Source organism: Haliotis rubra, unplaced genomic scaffold, assembly GCF_003918875.1.
Source record: "Haliotis rubra isolate DU_JTF1 unplaced genomic scaffold, ASM391887v1 Scf451, whole genome shotgun sequence".
Taxonomy (NCBI): Eukaryota; Metazoa; Mollusca; class Gastropoda; order Lepetellida; family Haliotidae; genus Haliotis; species Haliotis rubra.
Window position 1 is genome coordinate 314,060 of NW_025767137.1, and position 25,699 is coordinate 339,758.

The following is a 25,699-nucleotide window of genomic DNA, read 5'->3' on the forward strand; positions in this document are numbered from 1 at the left end:
GTCATAAGCGCTACAAGCTCAATCCAAGTCATGACTGAATTTATCTCAAAAGACTTCAGGAAGTTTATGTTCCTAGCATACTAGTCATCTTATAAAGATGTGAAATTTGCAAATGCAAATATTTTTGGGCATTAACAAACATAACCAGGAAAATTTGATAAATGATGCTAACCAGTTATTTTGGATGATTGGTTGGTTTCATGACACAAATTTGTCTTCATTAAAAATGAGTGAGTGAGTGAGTTTATTCACGCCACACTCAGCATTATTCCAGCTATATGGCGGCGGTCTGTAAATAATTGAGTCTGGACCAGACAATCCAGTGATGAGCATCGATTTGCGCAATTGGGGACAGATGACATGGGTCAACCAAGTCAGCAAGCCTGACCACCCGATCCCGTTAGTCGCCTCTTACGACAAGCATGGGTTACTGAAGATCAATATTCTAACCCGGACCTTCACGGGCACATTAAAAATGAGGGTCGCAATGAGGGTAGCGCTCATTGGTCAGTTTGTAACTTGTTATGTTCTTATGACTTTTGTCGTACTGAGAATAAATATTTCTGAGGATTTAAAGTTATGTGCAAGTGCCTTAGGATTCTCTCTTGTTTTGTTTCAGCATTACAATTTCCACTCAGAAATGCTCTGAATGTATTGTCTAACAACTCTTGCAGGTGAGACAACAGCTTTTCTGTCAGATCTAGCAAAGGATATTGGCCTGGAATGCAAAGTTGTAGAGGTCAGTTTAAATAATCCCTAGAAAACTGAAAGTCAAAGAACATCTGTTTGTATGTTTGTACAGTGCACCCTGGTTATAATGCCCCTGGTTATAATGCCACCCTGGATATAATGCCCCTGGATATAATGCCCCAGGTTATAATGCCACCCTGGATATAATGCCCCTGGTTATAATGCCACCCTGGATATGCCACCCTGGTTATAATGCCACCCTAGATATAATGCCCCTGGTTATAATGCCACCCTGGATATAATGCCCCTGGTTATAATGCCACCCTGGATATAATGCCCCTGGATATAATGCCCCTGGTTATAATGCCACCCTGGATATAATGCCCCTGGTTATAATACCACCCTGGATATAATGCCCCTGGTTATAATGCCACTCTGGATATAATGCCATGTTTTTGCCAGAACGATTTCCTGCCTGTATAATACCCTGGTTATCATGCCAAACTGGATATAATGCCATTTGCCAATGGTTTTTGGAACAAAAAGTCATTTTTACCAATTACACTGGCTGCATGTAGTATACATACCTAATTGGTTAATTGACATGACCCAAATTAATTGACCAAACTCATTAATGCTTTAAGAAGTTTTGTAATCTCACCTTGACATCTTGACACTGGGATTATCCAGTCATTCAAGGCTCATTACAGGAGACATCAGCTCAAACACCTTGTTGATTGCATAGGGCCTCTAACTGTCCTACCTGTTTATAATGCCACCCTGGATATAATGCCAGATTTTCTCCTGGACAAACGATGGCATTATAACAAGGGTTTACTGTATTATGAATAGTGGGTTTCCAGGTCAGAAGAGACAAACAAAGCAGGAGACTCTATCCAATGAACCAATACCCACGTCTACAGCAATCGAGCAATAGCTTTGTCTTCATAGTTCTAGGACAATAGGTGTTTTAGAAGAAGGGACAATTTCTGATTTATCAATAGCCTTGGTCTGAGACTATGTAATGCTCCGTCAAGTTCCATATTGTGGAAAAATGTGTTTAACACATTGGCAAACTGGGTTCCCTGCAGATATTTCTGTAGGATGTTATTTGTGATTTCGCCATTGCTTGTTACAGAATTCATCATGACTCTGAAGAAGCTTATAGATCAGTAAGATCATTGATAGTAGAAGTGAGCTGGACAAACAAGTAGATAATGTCCAATAACAAGTACTTCCACCATCTACACCCTTGATGGTAGCGAGTAATTAGACAATCATTTAGCAAGTAATCAGACCATCTAGACCAATTAGACAATCTAGTAGCAAGTAATCAGAACTGGACCCTTAATGGTCATGAGTAATCAGACAATCTAGACCTTAGAAGGTAGCAGGTAATTAGACAATCTAGGCCTTAGAAGGTAGCAAGTAATTAGACAATCTAGACCTTAGAAGGTAGCAACGAATTAGACAATCCAGGATTTAGAAAGTAGCAATGGATTAGACAATCTAGACTGTACAAGGTGACAGGTAATTTGATCACCAAGACCCATGGCAGAAGACAGTTATTAGACAATGAATAACTTTGGTGGTACCAATCAAGCAAGATTTTGCTTCAGGTAAAATTGTATTTTATGTTTGCTTGATTGATGTACTGGATATCCTGCAGGTAATGTGACAATGAAAATGATACATGATAAACTACAGTGAGGCAGGAGAGCTATGTGAGTTGATTGATGTATGTTTGTCCTGTAACTATATTACTTCACTGTGCAGGTTCTGCCAGGCAAGCCGTTTGTGGTGATGACATGGAGGGGGACGGAGCCCAGTCTGAAGGCCCTGATGCTTCACTCCCACGTGGACGTGGTGCCGGTCTTCCCTGTGAGTCATGGGGAAATCATTCATACTGGGTAAATTGGGGAATTCAGTCTGGACCTTAGAAGGTAGCAAGGAATTAGACAATCTGGACCCTTGATGGTAGCAAGTAATCAGACAATCTAGTAGCAAGTAATCAGACAATCTAGTAGCAGGTAATCAGACAATCTAGTAGCAAGTAATCAGACAATCTAGACCCATGATAGTAGCAAGTAATCAGACAATCTAGTAGCAAGAAATCAGACCATTTAGACCCTTGATAGTAGCAAGTAATCAGACAATTTAGTAGCAAGTAATCAGACAATCTAGACCCATGATAGTAGCAAGTAATCAGACACTCTAGACCCTTGATAGTTGAGCATAATCAGACAATGTAGACCCTTGATAGTTGAGCATAATCAGACAATGTAAACCCTTGATAGTTGAACATAATCAGACAATCTAGACCCTTGATAGTTGAGCATAATCAGACAATCTAGACCCTTGATAGTTGAGCATAATCAGACAATGTAGACCCTTGATAGTTGAGCCTTGATAGTTGAGCATAATCAGACAATGTAGACCCTTGATAGTTGAACATAATCAGACAATCTAGACCCTTGATAGTTGATAGTTGAACATAATCAGACAATCTAGACCCTTGATAGTTGAGCATAATCAGACAATCCCTTGATAGTTGACATAATCAGACAGTCTAGACCCTTGATAGAACATAATCAGACAGTCTAGACCCTTGATAGTTGAGCATAATCAGACAATCTAGACCCTTAGAGATAGTTGAGCATAATCAGACAATCTAGACCCTTGATAGTTGAGCATAATCAGACCCTTGATAGTTGAGCATAATCAGACAATGTAGACCCTTGATAGTTGAGCATAATCAGACCCTTGATAGTTGAGCATAATCAGACAATCAGACCCTTGATAGAATGATAGTTGAGCAATCAGACAATAGACCCTTGATAGTTGAGCATAATCAGACAATGTAGACCCTTGATAGTTGAGCATAATCAGACAATGTAGACCCTTGATAGTTGAGGCATAGACCCTTGATAGTTGATAGCATAATCAGACAATCTAGACCCTTGATAGTTGAGCATAATCATCAGACAATCTAGACCCTTGATAGTTGAGCATAATCAGACAATCTAGACCCTTGATAGTTGAGCATAATCAGACAATGTAGACCCTTGATAGTTGAGCATAATCAGACAATGTAGACCCTTGATAGTTGAGCATAATCAGACAATGTAGACCCTTGATAGTTGAGCATAATCAGACAATCTAGACCCTTGATAGTTGAGCATAATCAGACAATCTAGACCTTAGAGATAGTTGAGCATAATCAGAGAATGTAGACCCTTGATAGTTGAGCATAATCAGAGAATGTAGACCCTTGATAGTTGAGCATAATCAGACAATGTAGACCCTTGATAGTTGAGCATAATCAGACAATCTAGACCCTTGATAGTTGAACATAATCAGACAATCTAGACCCTTGATAGTTGAGCATAATCAGACAATCTAGACCCTTGATAGTTGAGCATAATCAGACAATCTAGACCTTAGAAGGTAGCAACTGATTATACAATCTAGGCCCTACAATGTAGCAAGTAATCAGATCATCAAGACCCATGGCAGAAGACAATTATTAGACAATGACTAACCTTGGGGAATTCAAATTATGCAAAAATATTTGGAAAAAATGGTTCAAACTTTATAAAACTTAAACTGGAAAATATCCTCTTCAAAATTAAGGACAATGCTAGAATTTTATTAGAATGTCTTTTACTGATTATGCAAGACAATTATTGCAGGCGTGAAATAAAATAATACAAAAAGCATTTTTATATTTATTAGGATAATTTGTCTTTTTGGTCAGAGAAAAAGAAATTAAAACTCTTAGTTATACATCATGGAATAATGGTGCAACATATACTGAGAGAAACAAATAAAGGAACACATGAAAATTCAAGCGTTTTCCTTTAATATTTTCCAGTTTTCATTACCAGCTTTGAATTGCGCTGTGGGAGGAAATCTGAGAATATAAAAGGAACACTTCCATGAAGTGGTCTTCCTTTATTTGTTTTCGTCAGTATATAAATATAAGAAAAAGGGACTTAGACAGAAAATAGCCTCTTCTTAATTCACAGTCAAAACACTGTTTTGTTGAAGTTGAAAGGTCATACATAATTATTTGGAACTATCCATAGTTCAACACAATGGAAAAATAACTCAGCATACATGAATAATGTATAACTTGCATGATTTGGGTTGGTTTGTTGTTTAACGTCACACTCAGCAATATTCCAGCTATATGGAGACAGTCTGTTAATAATTGAGTCTGGACCAAACAATTCAGTGATCAACATCATGAGCATCAATATACTCAGTTGGGATACCCACGAAGATCCGGGTTAGAATATTGATCTTCAGTAACCCAGGCTTGTCGTAAGAGGTGACTAACAGGATTAGGTGGTCAGGCTCGCTGATTTGGCTGACACATGTTATCGGTTCCCAATTGCGCAGATCGATGCTCATGCTGTTGATCACTGGATTGTCTGGTCCAGACTCGATTATTTACAGACTGCCGCCATATAGCTGGAATATTGCTGAGTGCGGCGTAAAACTAAACTCACTAACTACACAATAGGGATGCGATGTCGGATGAGATGTGTCAACCAAGTCAGCAAGCCTGACCACAAGATCACTTTAGTCCCCTCTTACGTTTATTCTCAATTGATTATATAGTTTGTTTATGTTAACTTCATTGAGTGGCTTTTAGAAGCTGGTTTGATGAAGAAAGGAGCTCTTTCAATGGAAACACAATATCTTTATTACAATAGATGCAACATTTTGGTGTAGATTCTAACTCTTGCTTTATAATGGTGTCATTGGATATTGCTAAAAACTAAAACTAATATTGTGTAAAACTCACTCACTCACTATATAGTGGAGATTTTCAGCCTGTTATTTCTTGTTTATGGAGCTATGAGGACAAATTAGATGTTAGAAAATCATGAATATAGAAGGAATACACAAGCTTTAACTTTGACAACCATAAGTTTAACATATTGAAGTTTGTCACAACAGTTAATGAGAAGTGTTAGATTGTACCTTTAATTGTTAATTAGGAAATAATGTTCGCTCTACCCCAATGTGTTTTGTAATAAAGTATAGTTTTGCCCTGAACTATTATAATTAAAGCACGAGGACGGTAGTCCAAGTGCTTTGATGTTATAATAGTTCAGGGCAAACTATACTCTTATCTACAAAAACACATTAGTAGAGCTTAACTTTACATCTTTTCTAAGATGCTAAATTTAATACTTTCTAAGGATAATTAATTACGATTAATTGAATGCAGAAAACAAACGATGGTGTCGGTGACCTAAATTAAGAATCCTCACACAGGGCTAACTTGCGCACTGTTTTATTGATGTGTCTGCCCCCCTACGTTAAGACGAACGTTACCAGAAAAAAAGAAATGATAACAGTTTGATGACGGTTTACGTTAAATATCTTCTCTGAATTATTTTAATTACATCTGTCATTAACGTAAACCATATGGGGCAATATGAACGTCGCATTTCTACTACCAACGTAAGTTTAGATCAGTACATCCAGATGAAGCTGAGTAGTCAAGCGACATTCCACGATTGCATTATGGGAATGTAAACATTGCGAACGTTACCATGCCGCTGAAAACTTGTGAGTCGAATTGAGACATTTTAACCTTAGTAAAACATAAACGTAATGTTTCCACCAGTGATGTGGGTTGGTGAAGCAACTGCAAACCAAGAAACGGGATGCAACGGAGTAGTTTACTGTAGGAGGCCGTACGAGGCGATGACAACTGACATGCATCGTGACGTCGCTTACATTGTGACGTAATGTAAAATGGTTCGATTATGAGGGGGCACACTAGAATGGCGCAGTGACGGGAAAACGTCATTCAATTGTTACGTCATCAAAAAACTATACCTTTATTGTCTGATAATGTATTTTTTTTCGATTGTTCTAACCACTAGTCATCTTAGAATCCTTCATAAATCTATAAAACAGCATTTGAACATGAATCATGTATGCCTTGTCTTGTAATCAGGAGTTCAGCGGGGTAGCCTAGTGGTCAAAGTCTTCACTCCTTGCACCCAAGACCTGGGTTTGATTCCCACATGGGTACAATGTGTAAAGCCCATTTCTGGTGTTCCCCACCATGATATTGCTGAAATATTGCTAAAAGCAATGTAAAACAAAACTCACTTACTCTGTAATCATGATTTAGTTCTTTTTAAATGAAATAGATACTTGTCCAGGCTATTTCTTTTTGATGATCATGGTTCCTTGTTTTGTCCCCATCATCATGATTAGGTTCTAGAACTTTCAGCACCACACTTTTTACGTTCCAAGGTCACTACAAAATGTCTACAAAATGCATCACTGCCACACCTTTTCTATCCACACCAACCTTTCATTTTCTGACAGAACTGATACCACAGGTTTATCAAGGCCTGCTAAGAGGCCAAAATTCAACCAGCAGCAATTTTCGGTAAAAATTCCTCAAAAGGATTGAAAGATTCCCATATCATGTGAATGTATGTTCAAGCTACTGTGATGGTATGGTTGTGGAGGCTTGTATTCCTCTGATAACCAGACCGTACAAGAAGTGGCTTAATACTACATTATTGTATTTGATGAAGTGTTATCTGTTGATGATATTCATTTCCTTCCCCAATTTCTCTGTCACGTCAAAATGTTTGAAATTATAGATACATCCCTCTATTGCTCAAAGCAATGTCAATTCATGTTAGACCAGACCAAATTTATTTATTTTCCACAGAAAACCTAAAGGCAGGAGGAAATTTTTTTTTTAAAAATCACCAGTCAAAGTTATATATTCCTTCTGAATATTTTACTTTTGGCAATTTATTAAGTGTATATGGAACTAAATACAATCTAAAAAAACAACTTTTTCTAAGTTTACATTTTTGGCTAATAAAAACATTAGGATTTTATTTATTGAGCAGGTAATTTTTTATTTTTTTCTTATTCTTGAAAAAATACGACCAGCAGATCCATAAAACAAGAAATAAATTGGTCTGGCCTCAGATAATTTAACTGATGAAAAATTCAGAAAAGATTGTACTGCCTGAATATGCTCAAAATGAACCAGCTATTTCACTGCAGTGAACTTGGGACAATCAGGAAACTAGATGGCTCATTTTAAGCAAAGCCCAGAAAAGAAGAAATACCATATGACTGCAACATTGTTAATGTTACTGGTTACATGCATGTACAGACACAGTTTATTCTTGCAACCACGCGATATGTATATTACCATTTTGTGCCTCATACATGTATGTAACATGATAAGTTGTACATAATGACGCAAACATGTACCTCTAATGCAGCAGAACGCGGCCAGAGTGTAAATAAAGTTCAGTTCAGTTCAAAGCAATGTTAGATAATCCATCATACATAGTTTAACTGATGCAAAATTAAAGAATTTTTTTGATTAAATGTAATTAAAATTTTACTTACAGGAGCACTGGAAAGTTGATCCATTCAGCGCTGAAAAGACAGACAGTGGTGATATAATAGCAAGAGGGTCACAGGTATACATGTAATTCAACACACACAAACACTTCCTTATTTGTTAATCATTCTCTGCACCAGGAAGCAAAATCATTTGAATCCTTGTTTGAAAACTATTGATTAGTCACAGATGTGACAAGGATGTATAATGATTTCTTAGGAAAACAGTTTGTGTAAATAGATTTTTCAATTGGTTGTTATTGTTGTTATTTAGTTTGTAATGATGACATGTTTATGTTTTTGTGTCATGTTGACATTGAGTTGTTTATCGACAAATATAATTCAGGAGGTAGAGTTTGTGCCATGTTTTTTTTTGTTCCAGGATATGAAATGTGTTGCCATTCAGTAAGTATCCTATGCATGGTTTTGTGTTCACAATATTCTTTGCAAACTCATCAGCTTCTCTGGAAGTTGTGTTCTTTGAAAAACAGGAAAATTACAACCAGGATGTTTGTCCGTAAGATTGGGTGTTTAACATCAGGGTTCTGTGTGGTTTAATAAAGGTGGATTGCAGTACCTGTATCCAAAAACCTGATTTGAGTGCCTGATTTCATCAGTAGCATACCACACAATTGACATTTTGTTGCCTTCCTCCCCTCCCCTCAAGCATGTAAATGCAGGGGAATCAAGTCACGCCTCATCCGTCCATTCATCCATCCGTAATCATTTTGTTTCCGGAGTATAACACATAGACTGCCCAATATCTATCTACAAAACTTGGCAGATATATCAAACAGATCCTGAAGTGGTGCCCTTTGCTACATATATTTTTTGTTGATTTCCATGGAAACAATTTGACCTCAGTTTCAAAGGAGGGTGGGTGGGGGTTGGTGGATTTTGAAAAATGAGGAGAAACTAGAAAATGTGAGTTATCTCCCCTTGTCTGGAAACCCTCATGCTTTACTTTGGACTCATCACAGCCCTTTACACCATAAAGATTTTGTTTTTCGGTTACGAATGTAAGTTATACACTTTTCATTGACAACATTACATTTTGGTGAATTGCAGAAGCACAATGTGATAAAAGGATAACTTCGAGTCAAGTCAGCATGTTGCAAATCCTTTTCTTCACACACAGTGAGTGAGTGAGTTTAGTTTTATGCCGCACTCAGCAATATTCCAGCTATATTGCGGTGATCTGTAAATAATCGAGTCTGGACCAGACAATCCAGTGATCAGCAGCATGAGCATCGATCTGCCCAATTGGGAACCGATGACATGCGTCGATCTACGCATTATGGATATGATGAAATGAGTCAACCAAGTCAGCGAGCCTGACCACCCGATCTCGTTAGTTGCCTCTTACGACAAGCATGGATTACTGAAGATCAATATTCTAACCCAGACCTTCACGGTCTCCTTCACACACAGAACTTAAGTCTTTAAGCATTGTTTATCAACATTTCATAATTTCAATGTTTCCAAATAATTTAATTTTTTCTAAAAAAAATTATTAGAATTGCCCATGCGACTGACACGTACATAAGTGGCTCACCTGTCATGTGAAATTATGTCAGAGCACTGTCATCTGTATGAACATCTGTCACAAACATTTTACATACTCTCTGAAGAGGGAGAATTTAATATTTTAGCTTGCTTTAGGATTCATTAACTTCTTCAGATATAACAGTTTAAGTCGGCAGGCCAGTCACCATCATGTCTGTTGATGCAGGTACCTGGAGGCTATCCGACGTCTGAAGGCCGAGGGGAAACAGTGTCTGAGAGACATTCACCTCACATTCTCTTCAGGTCAGTAGTTTGGAAAACAGTTTATTTGTTGCTGACTAATTACATGTATGATGTATGAGACATAGTGTTTGACTATACTGTAAGTAAAGATAGGAGTCGTCAACAGGATTGAGGTTGTTGGCGCTACGTTCCCATTATATATTTGTTTCAGTTTGTAATGAAAAATTTACCTGAAATAACAACAAAATCAGGTAGACTCCACCAGTACATATCTGTAACACTACACTATAATTACCTGAAATGTTTGAAATGGTTAATAGTTTAAGTGGAATTGTCAAAGATCTTCCTGTTTTTATTTCAGATGAAGAGATAGGAAGTAAACCAATGTCTGCTTTTGTGAAACATGAAGAATTCAAAAAGCTGAATGTTGGATATGCTTTGGATGAAGGTGAGTATTGGAAGGAATTCTTTGGTGGGTCAGAAGTTTACCTTGCCTTGAAATACTTGGGGTCCAGGGGACTCCTAGCTACTAATTTTACAGGTCATTACCTGTGTGCGAAATAGTCTCCAAATTTTACTAGCCAGTCGGGCTAGCTATGCCTGAAATCTACTAGCCCACTGAATAATTCACTAGCCCAAAATTTGAATGTAGAAACTAAGCAAAATGTTACAAAAAGGTAAAATATCATCATTTATCAGGCCATAATCTTGCATGAATTTAAAGTGTGTTATAACTTAACAAGTCGGAGAGAGTGATATATTTAAAAAAATGAACCCATGTAAATTCACTAGACAGTCGGGCCAGTGACTGTGGACTTTTACAAGCCATTGGCTAGCGGGCCTGTGACTATTTCGCCCTCTGGTCATTACAGGAAATATGAAGGTACTGTAAGTATATGGAATGGTGTGTTTTAGTACTGTATAGTAAGATTTCATTGTTATCTTTATGACAGGAACTAAATCTTTCTTTCGAGAATTGGTCTATGAATATTTTTGAATGATCAACAGCATGGGCATCAATCTACGCAATTGGGATACAATGACATGTCAGCCAAGTCAGCTAGCCAGAGATCGAAGCTCATGTTGTTGATCACTGGATTGTCTGGTCCAGACTCTATTATTTACAAACCGCCGCCATATAGCTGAAATATTGCGGAGTGCGGCTTTAAACAACAAACAACCAACAAACCAACAAAGGAAAGAGTTACCAGCCTAAATGAAGGGAAAGGACCTACCTGCAATAGCACATATGGTGGAGAAGTCAAGGCAATGAACTGTCATGAGCTGAGATACATCTCATCCGATTTAAATTGGAGAGAACCTCGATATGAAGGTTCTTCCAGGTGCAGACCACTTGAGTTGATCAGTTTGTGGGAGGACACTTAATTAAGGATACACGCTCCACACTCCCCACAGCGTTCTCTCACTCAGGAATAGGTCACATGATGAGGTCATGTCTCGAGTGAGTTAAACTCTTCCAATCCTTGTCTTAAGTTTGTATTAAGACATCATCATGTATTTACATGTAACATCTCAATGATGCAAATATTTTTTTCAGGGATTGCCAATCCTGGCAGTGAATTCCGTGTGTTCTATGGCGAGCGTTCCTTGTGGTGTAAGTGATGGGTTTGGGAATTAAAGTGATCATCAGAACAGTTTTATTGCTTGTTGTGCAGAGTTGTGTGAGGTATATTTCTGGTGTCCGCTGGCGTGATATTGCTGGAATATTTGCTAAAACTAAACTCACTCACACATTGTTTTGTGTAATTCTGAATTTTATTTGCAGAACACCTATTCACTTCCAGATTTGTTTCAATTTTGAAAAATTAATCAAAGAACATTTTTATATAAATCCAGTGATGCTAGAACTGATAGAAACTTAGACTTATAGTAATCATTATCAAAGATTACTTCATGGAGCAATACCAATATTCACATTCTACAATCAGTCTAAGTAAACTTAGGCTTTTCAATTGACCAGTCAGAACACAGCTAACCAAATCACAAAAAGTTGACGTTTACCTCGAAAAAGTTTTGTACCTGAACGATTCTGAATGCTATTTTCCGTACGATCACTTCCGAGTGATGCACATGGAGCACGCCACAACAGTGAGTAAACAGTCGCAGAAAATAGCGTTTTGTCAGTATTCAAGGATGTCAGCTTGCGGAAATATTAGCTAATGATAGCCATGTCAACAGAAACCCAAAAGCGTATATTCTGCAGGTCATATATCTGTGTTGTATGCGGGATTTCATTTGTTGTGAGATCAGTGTTGGCGACCGGAGAAGAGAAAATCCATTTTGTAAGTCCCGCCAAAACCCTAAATAGTAGCCGTTGTCTGATTGGTTAAATCCGTTCGGTCATCTCGAGTTTGATTGGACGGTCATAGATCGCTCAAAGGTTACCTGACGCGACCTTCCACAAGGTTTTGTTAGACTCAATATAGCAGTGTAACGAATAATACTGAGCCTAAGTTTACTTAGACTGATTCTATAATGTGATCATAACCCTATTGTGATCGCAACGTGAACACTTTAACATTAAGTTCTGGTTTTCATAGCACAAAGATCATTTTGTGGAATGGGCATTAGGAAATTTGTATAAAAAGACCCAAATACGAGTTGACATTTGGGACAATTTGCAGAAATGGAACCAAAAACTAACCCACAGACTATATCTTCGCTATATTGATTAAATATACAATATAGATCAGGAAATTGTCCTTGTGCTTTTACAATATGAATTGGTTCTAAGTATAGAGAGCAATTATCCATTGGTGCTACTAATATACTAGATGGTTCATTACTCCTCCTGGTACTGACTAAATACCTTGTGTCAATACTGTTTCTGTGTCTCATACAGCGCTGAAATACTCATAATCATGAAATTGACTCAATATTTATGTCCCACTAATTCAGTGATTTGTTTGTGCGAGGTTTGATGAGTTCAATCCTTTGATAAGCAGACCCTGGGGGCTGTTTGATGGAGAAGATAATTGATTGACAAACACTTGCCTGTCTAACACTGACAGTGATTGCGTGGGTTGTACTAGGTAGCGAACCTGTGCACTTACAGACACATTCACAGGGGAAGAATTGCAGAATTTACAATACAGTTTGTCTGACTGGTGCCAAGTTAAATGTTACGAGAGGTGATTTAGAAAATTAATATGCAGAATGATTCATTATGCATTCAAGTTGTGACATTTTATACTTGTTTCAAATCATATCACTGCTATTTTGCAAATGAAGTTCTCTTAAACTAATGCTTATTCATATTTGTGAAGCAGATAGCCTACTGTCTACTGCTATGCAATGTATAGTTAGATGGTATATTCAAAGCTAATATCTTAGACCTTGATACACAGATATTTCCGACTTATAAATATTGTGTTCCATGAAATATTGATATTTTACACATTTTAAAGGTTTGAAGGTCAAAGTTTTATGATTGAGTCTAAAGTCATCATAAATGGTATATTATTCCCCTTTCAATGTTTGATGGGCGGGTGGGGTAGCCTAGTGGTTAAAGTGTTTGCTTGTCACACCCAAGATCTGGGTTCAATTCCCCACATAGGTACAATGTGTGAAGCCCATTTCTGGTGTCCCCTGCCATGATGTTGCTGGAATATTGCTGAAAGCGGTGTAAACCCATTCTCACTCACTCATTCAATGTGTGATTACACAAAATTTCACTTAACCTTGACCTGTATCTGTCCTTAGGGGTCCAGGTGACCTGCAAGGGGGCCCCAGGTCATGGGTCAGGGTTCATACAAAACTCTGCTGCTGCCAAAGTGGTAAGTATTTTAGTAATGATACTAAGTGACATTTGGTGTTGGGAATTGGTTGAACTCTCACAATGGATGATTGGTTCATTACCAACAAGCAATCATTGAAAAAAATTGGTTAGCGTCATTATGCAGATTTTCCTGTACAGGTTGTTATTGCACTTAAGTATACAGAAAACAACATGATTTATCCTGTTGTTGTTTTGTTTTATTTAGAAACTGCACAAATATCACATCCAATGTAAAATGATGCAACTTGCTCATTAAAAGTGATAACTAACATATCATGAACATAAACCTCGAGCCCTCAAGAAATATTCAGTCATGACTTTTCAGTAAGTAAAGTGAGTTTTCTAAGAATTAAATACGTTTTCAGGCCCTGACAACTTCTAAGATACGTTCCATCGTCAAGTGTTTCAAACTCTATAATAACAGCTCCAAAATGATTTGTGTTCCATTATGAGAAAATGTGATCGATTGCTTGGTCATTTGGTCACTGGGACCAATCCTTGATTTTTTCAATTAATCTGAACACCACTAGTGACATTCCACTCAAATGTAACCATTTTCTATAACAGCCTTATGTATTCATGATACACATGTTCGTAGCTCAAAAGTGAAGGGAGGAATATTTTGAAATGTGAATGATTATATTGCGTGTTCAGTGAATCCAACCATATCCCTTCATGAATTCATTTTGTTGTTCATGATGACTTGAAACAAAAATATTCATGAATTTTTTAAAAAGGAGGCTTTTACTTGAATTTGAGTATTAATTATAAAAATGAGACATGGAAAATGGAATATATCCAATCCAGGCAGGATAATAGCCAACACTCTTATTTGTTTAATTTGACAGTAATGTGGTGTCTGGCCACTGTGATATATGAACACCATGTTCAAAACATGTCAAATAATGTACAGATGGTTATTGTTTCACTGAATGTATTCAATAATACATCAACTGCTGACTTGTATTTGTATTCGATACCCAAAATTCATATATACATTGTATATCATTTTTGCCTCATAGTGGATTAGCGGCGGTGGGGTAGCCTAGTGGTTAAAGCGTTCGCTCATCACGCTGAATATCCAGGTTTGATTCCCCACATGGGTACAATGTATGAAGCCCATTTCTGGTGACCCCCAACGTGATATAAGTGGAATATTGCTAAAAGCGATGTAAAATCCAACTCACCCACTCACTCACTCACTCACTGGGGTTGAGTACCATCTGGGATTGAAACCCACACTCTCACAGTCAGGCACTCACTCACTCACTCACTAACCGGGGTTGAGTACCATCTGGGATTGAAACCCACACTCTCACAGTCAGGCACTCACTCACTCACTCACTAACTGGGGTTGAGTACCATCTGGGATTGAAACCAACACTCTCACAGTCAGGCACTCACTCACTCACTCACTCACTGGGGTTGAGTACCATCTGGGATTGAAACCCACACTCTCACAGTCAGGCACTCACTCACTCACTCACTCACTGGGGTTGAGTACCATCTGGGATTGAAACCCACACTCTCACAGTCAGGCACTCACTCACTCACTCACTCACTGGGGTTGAGTACCAACTGGGATTGAAACCCACACTCTCACAGTCAGGCACTCACTCACTCACTCACTCACTCACTGGGGTTGAGTACCATCTGGGATTGAAACCCACACTCTCACAGTCAGGCACTCACTCACTCATTCACTCACTGGGGTTGAGTACCATCTGGGATTGAAACCCACACTCTCACAGTCAGGCACTCACTCACTCACTCACTGGGGTTGAGTACCATCTGGGATTGAAACCCACACTCTCAGTCAGGCACTCACTCACTCACTGGGGTTGAGTACCATCTGGGATTGAAACCCATACTCTCACAGTCAGGCACTCACTCACTCACTCACTCACTGGGGTTGAGTACCATCTGGGATTGAAACCCACACTCTCACAGTCAGGGAATCACTCACTCACTGGGGTTGAGTACCATCTGGGATTGAAACCCACACTCTCACAGTCAGGCACTCACTCACTCACTGGGGTTGAGTACCATCTGGGATTGAAACCCACACTGCAGCTCAGTCAGGCACTCACTCACTCACTCACTACTAACTGGGGTTGAGTACCATCTGGGATTGAAACCCACACTCTCACAGTCAGGCACTCACTCACTCACTCACTGGGGTTGAGTACCATCTGGGATTGAAACCCACACTCTCACAGTCAGGCACTCACTCACTCACTCACTCACTGGGGTTGAGTACCATCTGGGATTGAAACCCACACTCTCACAGTCAGGCACTCACTCACTCACTCACTCACTGGGGTTGAGTACCATCTGGGATTGAAACCCACACTCTCACAGTCAGGCACTCACTCACTCACTCACTCACTGGGGTTGAGTACCATCTGGGATTGAAACCCACACTCACTGTCAGGCACTCACTCACTAACTGGGGTTGAGTACCATCTTGGATTGAAACCCACACTCACTGCCAGGCACTCACTCACTCACTCACTCACTCACTCACTCACTCACTCACTCACTCACTCACTCACTCACTCACTCACTCACTCACTCACTCACTCACTCACCTATAGACCCCTGCTGGGTCATGGATCACTGTCATGTCAGCAATAATGCACCTACTGATCTCTAACGCCATCATCAGTTGACTAATCAGTGAAATTATTCTATTTACAGCGTAAAGTGATGAACAGTTTTCTCCAGTTTCGTGACGATGAAGAAAACAGGTACGTAGACCACAAATAGATATATCCCGATATGATCAAGCGTTACAGATGACACATGTAAACACTCTGACTGAACTTGTAATGAGCTCAAATATAGTGAAATCTGAAGCTCCCTGTCCCTCCAGCACATCAAGCCAAATCTTCTCATGTTGCGTTTATGCCCTGCACCAAACAGATAGTGATTCGGGGATAGTTGCTTGATTAACGTTGATGTGTTTATGTGTAGAACTTAGTAAATGTGATTTATCACACAAGTAAATTCAACACCAAGATAAAGGCACCAATAAATCAACTGTCTGATATGTGAAGTGTGAGGCATTTCAATTTTGTTTTAATTAACAAAAACTATTTAATGCATCTGTGTGGATTAGCTGTTGAAGGATGTGATTCACATGAAGCATGAATAGTTGCTAGGGACATGTATTCTGTGTATTTCCAGAGCTCCAGATAAGATTTAGCTCATGTGGGTACTGTACCCACTGTAATTTTTTGGAGTGGGTATTTAAAGTTTACTAAGCAGGTATGTTCTGCCTCATGTCAAACCTAATCAAAACCAACTTAAATATGATGGAAATGATTTCATAAAAAATCACTCATCCTTTACTGACAGTACAACACTAGTCCTATACTAACAGTACAACTTGAAAGCAATCGATGCCTTTTTCATTACACAAGCGATGTTTATAAATATATTCCGTACGCATTTGTTTTAAACTTTTTGCATATCTAACATTTTAAAAGCGTATTTGGTACGCAACAATTTTTTCAATGCGTAATTGGACATTTTCTATGCATATTTTACCTGGATACGCAACTTATCTGGGCCTCTGTATTTCATTAAGTCTAGAACCAGTCAACAGATGTTGATATGGACTTAGACTCTGAAACTGTGTCATTTTGAAAGAAACAAGCAGCTACATGTATATTGAAAAGGACCCACAGTGAGAAGCCGTGGAGAATCAAGAGTTGCTTCATTATTCAGGGTTATAGCATGGCAGTCAGTTAATGAGTTTAGTTTTACGCTGCTTTAAGCAATATTCCAGCAAATCAAGGTTGGGGGACACCAGAATGGTACCCATGTGGGGAATCAAACCCAGGTTTTTAGTGTGAGGAGCAAACTCTTTAACCACTAGGCAACCCCACCGCCCCTGCAGAGAGAGAGAGAGAGAGTTATATATCGCATTTAGCAATATTCAAGCAATATCGCAGAAGGTTCAATGCAAATGGGCTTTGCACATGGTAGCCACGTGTGGAAACAACCCAGGTTGTCAGAGTGATGAATGAACACTCTAACCACTCGGCTACCCTCAGCATTAAGGGCTTGGTGAAAGTGATAATGGTTCAGGGACTATGTCAGACTACTGTTGATGTAGAAGAGAGAGTGAGTTCAGTGCTCTTAGCACTATTCCAGCAATATCACGGCGGTGGACACCAGAAATGGGCTTCCCACATTGTACCCATGTGGGGATTTTCTTTTATCTGTAAATGTGAGGCAGGGTGTTCTGTAATGAAGCAGACAGTGTTGATTTCAAATTATGTTATCATAATAAATATTAAAATAGTCCTGTATGTCTTTTTCCTTTGCAGATTAAAATCCACCCCTAATCTGAGTCATGGGGATGTGACCACTGTCAATATGACAATACTGAAGGTAATCTCTGGATATTGTTTCACCACATCTTCATTTTGTTAAAAGACATTATTTGTGTCAAGGACTAAGATAAAGAGACAGATTTCTAAATGGATTCTTTTAGTTTTATCAGAAAGTATCATGTATCCTATTTGTGATCTAATTTAGGCTGTATCACCATTTAACACCCGGAGTTATCTGGGGTAATAATAATCCGATTGTGCTCTTTGTGCAGGATGTGAAGCCAGGAAAGTCGCGTTATAAATATTCAGCATAATTATCATTATTACTATTATAATTATTTTTACAATAGATGATTCCAGGGCGTATGTTTCAATAATATAATTTCATTCTATAATAACTCCTTTGAGAGGCATTTTAGAAGTTGTATAGATGAAGGAAAACCAAGTTCTATGGATAGTCAACTTCTTTATTGCAATGAGTGTGACTTTTCGGTGTAGGTAACAACACTTGCTTGATAACAGTGTTAGTACCTACACCGAAACGTCGCAATCATTGCAATAAAGAATTTGACTATCCATAGAACTTTTGGTTTTCCTTCAATCTATAATAGTTTAGCATTATTGGTTTTCCCACTGTGAGGATGATCTCAGAATAGGTGCTGTTCATCCATCTGTAAAGACTTGTTGCTGGAGCATTACTCATCATTTGTCTTCAGTATTCTTTGGCCAAACTTTGCAGAGGTACCTGTTTTGCTAGAGCATTACTCAATAGTAATTACTGCAACCAGTATTTCTGGACCAAACTTTCCACACATGCCTGACTAAGAAAACTAGGAAGAAAGAATTTCTGATTTTAGAGAGAACAAATTCCCATCAGTGATCATTTCCAGAACCATTTTAACTTCCTGGTTTAGCGGTCAAGTGTTTGACGGCTGATTTTCATGTTTGTAGATTTTTTCTTTGACTCTGGTTCCATTGAAATCCCCATAGAAAACCCCAGTGTTGTCAGTGTTTCAAATATGGCAGCCAGGAAAATGAACTTTTTTATATCAGTCGTGTTAACCACAATCTCCTCAGAAACCTATGGACTATGTAAAGATGAAACTTGTTATGATTTTTCCATCAAAGGATGACACCTCAATCAGTTCAAGAGGTTTGATTCCAATTTTCAATATGGCCACTATGGCAGCCATATTGAAAATGCTATTTGTGGCCTTTACTAAGTTGTGTTTGTTCAATGTTGTTTTAATGCATGATTATATATGCTCCCAAAATGTTTATTGTAAACTATATAAACTTCTCCTCTCTGTAGCTAAACTAACAGAAGTGCACTTTGTCAAAATATTTCTTCTTGTGATCATGTCATATCATTTAGCTGTCAGAATATATGCTTAAAATATTTAAATATCAATATTGACAGCAAGTTTTGTTAAGTAGCCATCTTTGTAGATATTTCAAACTTTTGACATATCGTGGTAAGCTAGCTACAGGCTGTGTCAAAGGAGTGAAAATCGTCCCAGCACAAAGATTGCTTTATTGAATAGGTCTATGAATTGTTACTCTAATCAGCTGTTGTTGTTTTCTTTGCAGGGAGGAATCCAGTTTAATGTTGTGCCGACAGAATTTGGTTTATGTAAGAAACAATATTCTCTTTTATCAGTACAAAAAGTGATACAGCATCACTTCCCGCCCCGTAATGAGATGTCCTGACCAACATACGTCCTAGATACTGCCTAGATTGATGCTGATCACTGGATTGTCTGGTCAAGACTCGATTATTTACACCGCCGCCATAAAGCTGGAATATTGCTGAATGTGGCGAAACTGAAACAAATACAAAACCCCCACTCTATTGCTTCATTGCATGACCCAGTGTTTATGACCTGAGGATTTCTGTGGCTGTATAGGACGGTGGGGTAGCCTAGCTAGTGGTTAAAGTGCTCACTTGTCACGCCAAAGACCCGGGCTCGATTCACCACATGGGTACAATGTGTGAAGCCCATTTCTGGTGTCCCCCGCCATTATTTTGCTGAAATATTGCTAAAAGCGGCGTCAAACCCAGCTCACTCACTCACTCGCTGTGGCTATATAGTGTACTCTATATCTCCAGGGTCTGTGTTTGGTAAACCCACGCTAACCCAAACTACATTCCCATAGTTGTTGCAATCGCAAATTATCTGTGGAGAAGTACGTAGCCTTCTCAAACAATCTATTTTCTCCACAGCATTCGACATACGTATTCCACCGACTGTGGATGTCGTCAAGTTTGAGAATCAGATTAAGACATGGTGTGAGGAGGCAGGCGAAGACGTCACATACGAGTTTGTTATTGTAAGTTCTTCAGTTCCCTCTACTTTGGTCTTGGTGATATGGTTTTTCTGACCATCATCGACATCAATGCAGCTTTACACTTTAAGGAATGGATATCTTATCAACTTCAAACACAATCGTAAAATACATACATACATGCGTGCAGTGAGTGTGTGTGTTTGCACCTGTCCGTCAGTCAGTCAGTTAGTCACATGACATAATAAATCAAAACATCATCATGACAGTGAATACTACTTCTAAAAATACATTCATTTTCTGTTACTTTTTCAATTTTGAAACATTCTAATTAAATGAAAGATACATCTACATCTACTGAAGCAAGTGTCCACCAACTTTTCACCGATTCCACTGAAGCGGCATTTATAAGAATGTGTTCTGGGTCTTAGCTGCCTGACTCGGAGAGTGTGGGTTCGAATCTCGGACCCCAGATGGGACTAAAAAAGTACTAAAGTACCGTCAGAAATAGAAAAAACCCTGTTTTTTCACATTTTCATCTACAATTTAGGTAGTTAACATGTGAAAGTGTGAAATATCTGTTGAACTAAGTTCGGCCTAACTACAGTCTCAGTGGTAGGGAGATAGGACATGTTAAAAAAGGACTTTACTGAGGAGATATTAGTGCAGAAATGAGCAATGCGGTTTTTTTCCGAAGTCCGAAGAGACTTATTTGGAGCAGACCATGACTTTATGCAAATTAGTGTGCGATGATATTGTATAACAAATGACACTTTTTGAAATTAGAATTGGCGTCATAATAAACGATAGCAGACATAAAAAATAACAACTTGAAGACTGAAACTATTAAGGATATAGATACCATTGAGTCTCACTATCACTATAAAAGGAACAGGTAGGAGGGGTCGTCTCAAAAGCAAAACCAAGATGGGTGTTGCTGACGGTAGTTGAGGTCGGGCTTGGGATAGAGATATTAGCTAAGATTAGATAATCAGTAGAAACATATTCAATACACATGAAAAAGTTTAAAAGATATTTGAGATGACCCCTTGTGTCTGTGGGCAGCACGTGCATTTCATGCCAAGTGAATCGACAGTCCGTCGTCATACCTGGCTGAGCGACCTAATTGCCATCTATAGTCTGATCTATTGTTTTCAGCAGTTGTTCGTATTTTTTCTAAGTTTTGCCCGATTTTACGAGAAAACATGTTTTTCTGGATATCCTGTTACGCATCCCACTGAACGCCCAGTTAGGCCGATGTGGGTTATTTCGACATATGCTATTTGCAGTTGTGTAAATTTTAGGGATACAGAGTAACAGCCTAAAAACATTTTTTTTCTATTTCTGACAGTACTTTAGAATCTATACTTCACTGAAAAGTATGATCCCAAATGTGATACATGTAACTTTATCTTGAGGCCCTCATGTTCACAAACACTCCCATGATTGTACACAGATGTGTTGGAGAGCAGTTATTGACAGCCAGTAATGATTAACTTTGTTGTAACTGACCCAACACGGAAGTAAAACCAAACTCAGTCAGTCAGTCTGGAACCTCAAAGGGTGGTGGGGTAGCCTAGTGGTTAAAGCGTATACTCATCATGCTGAAAAGGTTTGATTCCCCACATGGGTACAATGTGTGAAGCCCATTTCTGGTTTCCCACGCCGTGATGTTGCTGGAATATTTCTAAAAGCGGCGTAAAACCAAACTCAGTCAGTCAGTCTAGAACCTCAAAGGGTGGTGGGGTAGCCTAGTGGTTAAAGCGTTCGCTCATCATGCTGAAAAGGTTTGATTCCCCACATGGGTGCAATGTGAGAAGCTAATTTCTGGTGTCCCGCATTGGGATATTACTGGAATATTGCTAAAAGTGGCATAAAACCAAACTCAGTCACTCACTCTAGGACCTCACACCTCTCTCCTCCTTTATGGCTGGCTGTGTTAGTGTAGCATCATACCCTGACAGTGGCATCATTCTAAGCTACGGTCTTTGGTAGATTCTCACAAGAATGCATAATATATGTTGTATATTGAGTCAGGGGCAAAGGTGGCCCTGTCATCTAATGCACTGTAATTTAATGTGTAGAGTTGTGTCCCTTCGGTGTGTCAGGATTCTACAACCATGGGCTTGAGTCTCAAGTTTGTCGTGATTATAAATTTTGTCTGCAACACATATGTGTTTATATGAATTTAAATCCAAGATTGGTATCACTGTTATGGACAGTCTCTGCTCCAAGGCATCGATTGTTAACAGGGGCCGATCCAGGATTCGGGAGAAGTGGGGTGCACATAAAACATGAAGTCCAAAGGTTGGGGGCAAGTGCTCCTCGGGGGAAAATTTTGGGGGTAAAAGGTGGGGGTGCACACCCCCGTTCCCCCCCTCTGGATCTGCCCCTGGTTATATCTCCCGTCCCCTAAATAGAAGACAATCCTGTACTAATTTGGAATCTCCCTCTTTATTACAGAAAGACACCAGTTCTCACACAGTTCCCATCACAAAGGACGATCCCTGGTGGAACGCCTTCAGCTCCACTCTGGAGAAACTGTGAGTTGGTACAAGTGAATTTGTTACTTGCATGGCATGACAACAGTTTATGTCAGATCAAATCATTTTGAAACCTTATATCAAATTCAAACACTTATCATGACTATCACCTTCCATCTGATTCAAACACTTCTCATGACATTTGATTCACTAGAGTTCCTCATGACAACTGACTTCAAACAATCTGAATCAAACACTTCATGACAGCTGACTTACATCTGAATCAACACTTCATGAAAGACAGCTGACTTACATCTGAATCAAACACTTCATGACATCTGACTTACATCTGAATCAATAACTTCATGACAGCTGACTTACATCTGAATTGAACACTCCTCATGACATCTGACTTACATCTGAATCAACACTTCATGACAGCTGACTTACATCTGAATCAAACACTTCATGAAGGACAGCTGACTTACATCTAAATCAAACACTTCATGACACCAGACGTACATCTGAATCAACACTTCATGAAAGACAGCTGACTTACATCTGAATCAACACTTCATGACAGCTGACTTACATCTGAATCAAACACTTCATGAAAGACAGCTGACTTACATCTGAATCAAACACTTCATGACAGCTGACTTACATCTAAATCAACACTGCATGACAGCTGACTTACATCTGAATCAACACTTCATGAAAGACAGCTGACTTACATCTGAATCAACACTTCATGACAGCTGACTTACATCTGAATCAACACTTCATGAAAGACAGCTGACTTACATCTGAATCAACACTGCATGACAGCTGACTTACATCTGAATCAAACAGCACTTATGACATCTGAATCAAATCAACACTGCATGACAGCTGACTTACATCTAAATCAACACTGCATGACAGCTGACTTACATCTGAATCAACACTTCATGACAGCTGACTTACATCTGAATCAACACTTCATGACAGCTGACTTACATCTAAATCAACACTGCATGACAGCTGACTTACATCTGAATCAACACTTCATGAAAGACAGCTGACTTACATCTGAATCAACACTTCATGACAGCTGACTTACATCTGAATCAACACTTCATGACAGCTGACTTACATCTGAATCAACACTTCATGACAGCTGACTTACATCTGAATCAACTTTCATCTGACTTACATCTGAATCAACAGCTGACTTACATGAATCTTCATCTGAATCAACACTTCATGAAAGACAGCTGACTTACATCTGAATCAACACTGCATGACAGCTGACTTACATCTGAATCAACACTTCATGAAAGACAGCTGACTTACATCTGAATCAACACTTCATGACAGCTGACTTACATCTGAATCAACACTTCATGACAGCTGACTTCTGACTTACATCTAAATCAACGCTGCATGACAGCTGACGTACATCTGAATCAACACTTCATGACAGCTGATTTACATTTGAATTGAACACTCCTCATGACAGCTGACTTACATTTGAATTGAACACTCCTCATGACAACTGTTTTATTTCTGAATCAAACAATTCAGAACATCTGCCTTACATCTAACCGAAACGCTCAAAATGACAACTACCTTACATCTGAATCAAACACTTTTCCTGACAATTAATAAAATACCCCTTTCATGACCAAAGATCTCCATCTCATGATAACTTAAAGCCTTTCATCTGATTCAAAAACCTCTCATTAAAAAGTCCCCAATCTTAATCAACTTCAACGTACAAAAGCCTGAACCCTAAATCAAACACTCAAACAACAAGGCTCAGGTCCTAATCAAATACTTCTCATAATAACAAAACTCTTCAGGAATTAAAAAAGAAATAAAAATTCTGAATCCAACATTGCATAATTTTATGGTATTTATCGATATTTGGCCGTGTTTTGTCAAGTCAGGTTGTACCAGCTGCCAATGAAATCAGTCCGTAATCAGTTTCAGTCCGAGAGCTGTATACAAGGATCAATAGCTATTGTTGAGCCACTCTGTTGAAGTGTTTGCCCATGACGTAACACCCTGACATGTCGCCCGGGCTAACATGGAGCTGTGTTTCCCTCTTTAATTACTAGATTGGATCCCTGACAATATATTGACAAATTCCACACAACAGTTCTCCGATCAGCAATGATTTATTAATACTCCATGCCAGAACAATGCAGCTACAAAGTGCAGTCCATTTGTTTGAGCAATCAATCCGAGTTATTCTCGTAAGGGTTTCTATTCAGTGCAATGTATTAATGATAATAATTGCTGCTTGAAGTGACGGATGTCCCGACTATTGCAAGGGCATTTACTTCAAGGACTTTGTTCAGGTATACTCAGGGTCAAAGTAAGGCAACATTAGCTTGACACCTGAGACTTTCTAAGGCTTCGGCCTGCTCTACATCGAAAAACATGTAGCACTTGTAATGTCTAGAGGGGCAAGTGAATTTGTGCAAAATAAGCCTCTGTTCACCTAGCAGTAAATGGGTACCCAGTAGGATGAAATTGTCTGACTGTTAACCTTCAGCGCCTTACAAGGCAGTTAGGGTTGTATACTCCTCAAGGAGGGGAGAATGAAGAATCATCATCATCATCATCATCATCATCATCATCATTATCGTCATTGTCATCATCATCAATCCATATTAGCAGCTATTTTAAAAGACATGACACACTGTTAATATTTACCTTTAAAACATCAGATGAGGTCTATTTAAGGTATATGTGAACACAAACTCATTCAAATCAGGACTTCATTCTGTCTTCCTCTAAGCAAAGATCTGGAGACATCCCATTACGGGTGACATAACATCAACCTTTCATCTGACCAATCAGGATGTCGCATACCTGTCAGAAAAATTATAGTGGGAATGTTTTCTAATCATGGAAAATATTTTGAACATGTACATATTAACATAGGGTAT

At 38.7% G+C, this 25,699-nt stretch overlaps 2 protein-coding genes across 3 annotated transcripts in view; one reads left to right on the forward strand and one right to left on the reverse strand.

The window, feature by feature from the left end:
* LOC124289901 (orexin receptor type 2-like) overlaps nucleotides 1-25,699 on the reverse strand; it is a 141,399-nt gene that overhangs the window by 58,325 nt on the left and 57,375 nt on the right. The window contains exons 1-2 of one of the 2 annotated variants that reach the window (XM_046726573.1): nucleotides 21,001-21,011; nucleotides 8,107-8,136 (exon numbers count right to left, since the gene is read on the reverse strand). In XM_046726573.1, coding sequence (XP_046582529.1) covers nucleotides 8,107-8,130 — 24 coding nt within the window. In that variant the 5' untranslated portion in view covers nucleotides 8,131-8,136; nucleotides 21,001-21,011. Of the gene's footprint in view, nucleotides 1-8,106; nucleotides 8,137-21,000; nucleotides 21,012-25,699 lie in introns of those variants that run through there. The other variant, XM_046726572.1, reaches the window with a different exon arrangement.
* The window catches only part of LOC124289903 (aminoacylase-1-like), a 34,085-nt gene that overhangs the window by 4,280 nt on the left and 4,106 nt on the right, over nucleotides 1-25,699 (forward strand). The window contains exons 2-14 of the mRNA XM_046726577.1: nucleotides 675-739; nucleotides 2,467-2,571; nucleotides 8,109-8,180; nucleotides 8,483-8,505; nucleotides 9,833-9,909; nucleotides 10,211-10,297; nucleotides 11,408-11,464; nucleotides 13,573-13,646; nucleotides 16,349-16,398; nucleotides 17,986-18,049; nucleotides 19,582-19,624; nucleotides 20,216-20,322; nucleotides 22,741-22,820. Of these exons, the coding sequence (XP_046582533.1) occupies nucleotides 675-739; nucleotides 2,467-2,571; nucleotides 8,109-8,180; nucleotides 8,483-8,505; nucleotides 9,833-9,909; nucleotides 10,211-10,297; nucleotides 11,408-11,464; nucleotides 13,573-13,646; nucleotides 16,349-16,398; nucleotides 17,986-18,049; nucleotides 19,582-19,624; nucleotides 20,216-20,322; nucleotides 22,741-22,820 (904 nt within the window). The remainder of the gene's footprint in view (nucleotides 1-674; nucleotides 740-2,466; nucleotides 2,572-8,108; nucleotides 8,181-8,482; nucleotides 8,506-9,832; nucleotides 9,910-10,210; nucleotides 10,298-11,407; nucleotides 11,465-13,572; nucleotides 13,647-16,348; nucleotides 16,399-17,985; nucleotides 18,050-19,581; nucleotides 19,625-20,215; nucleotides 20,323-22,740; nucleotides 22,821-25,699) is intronic.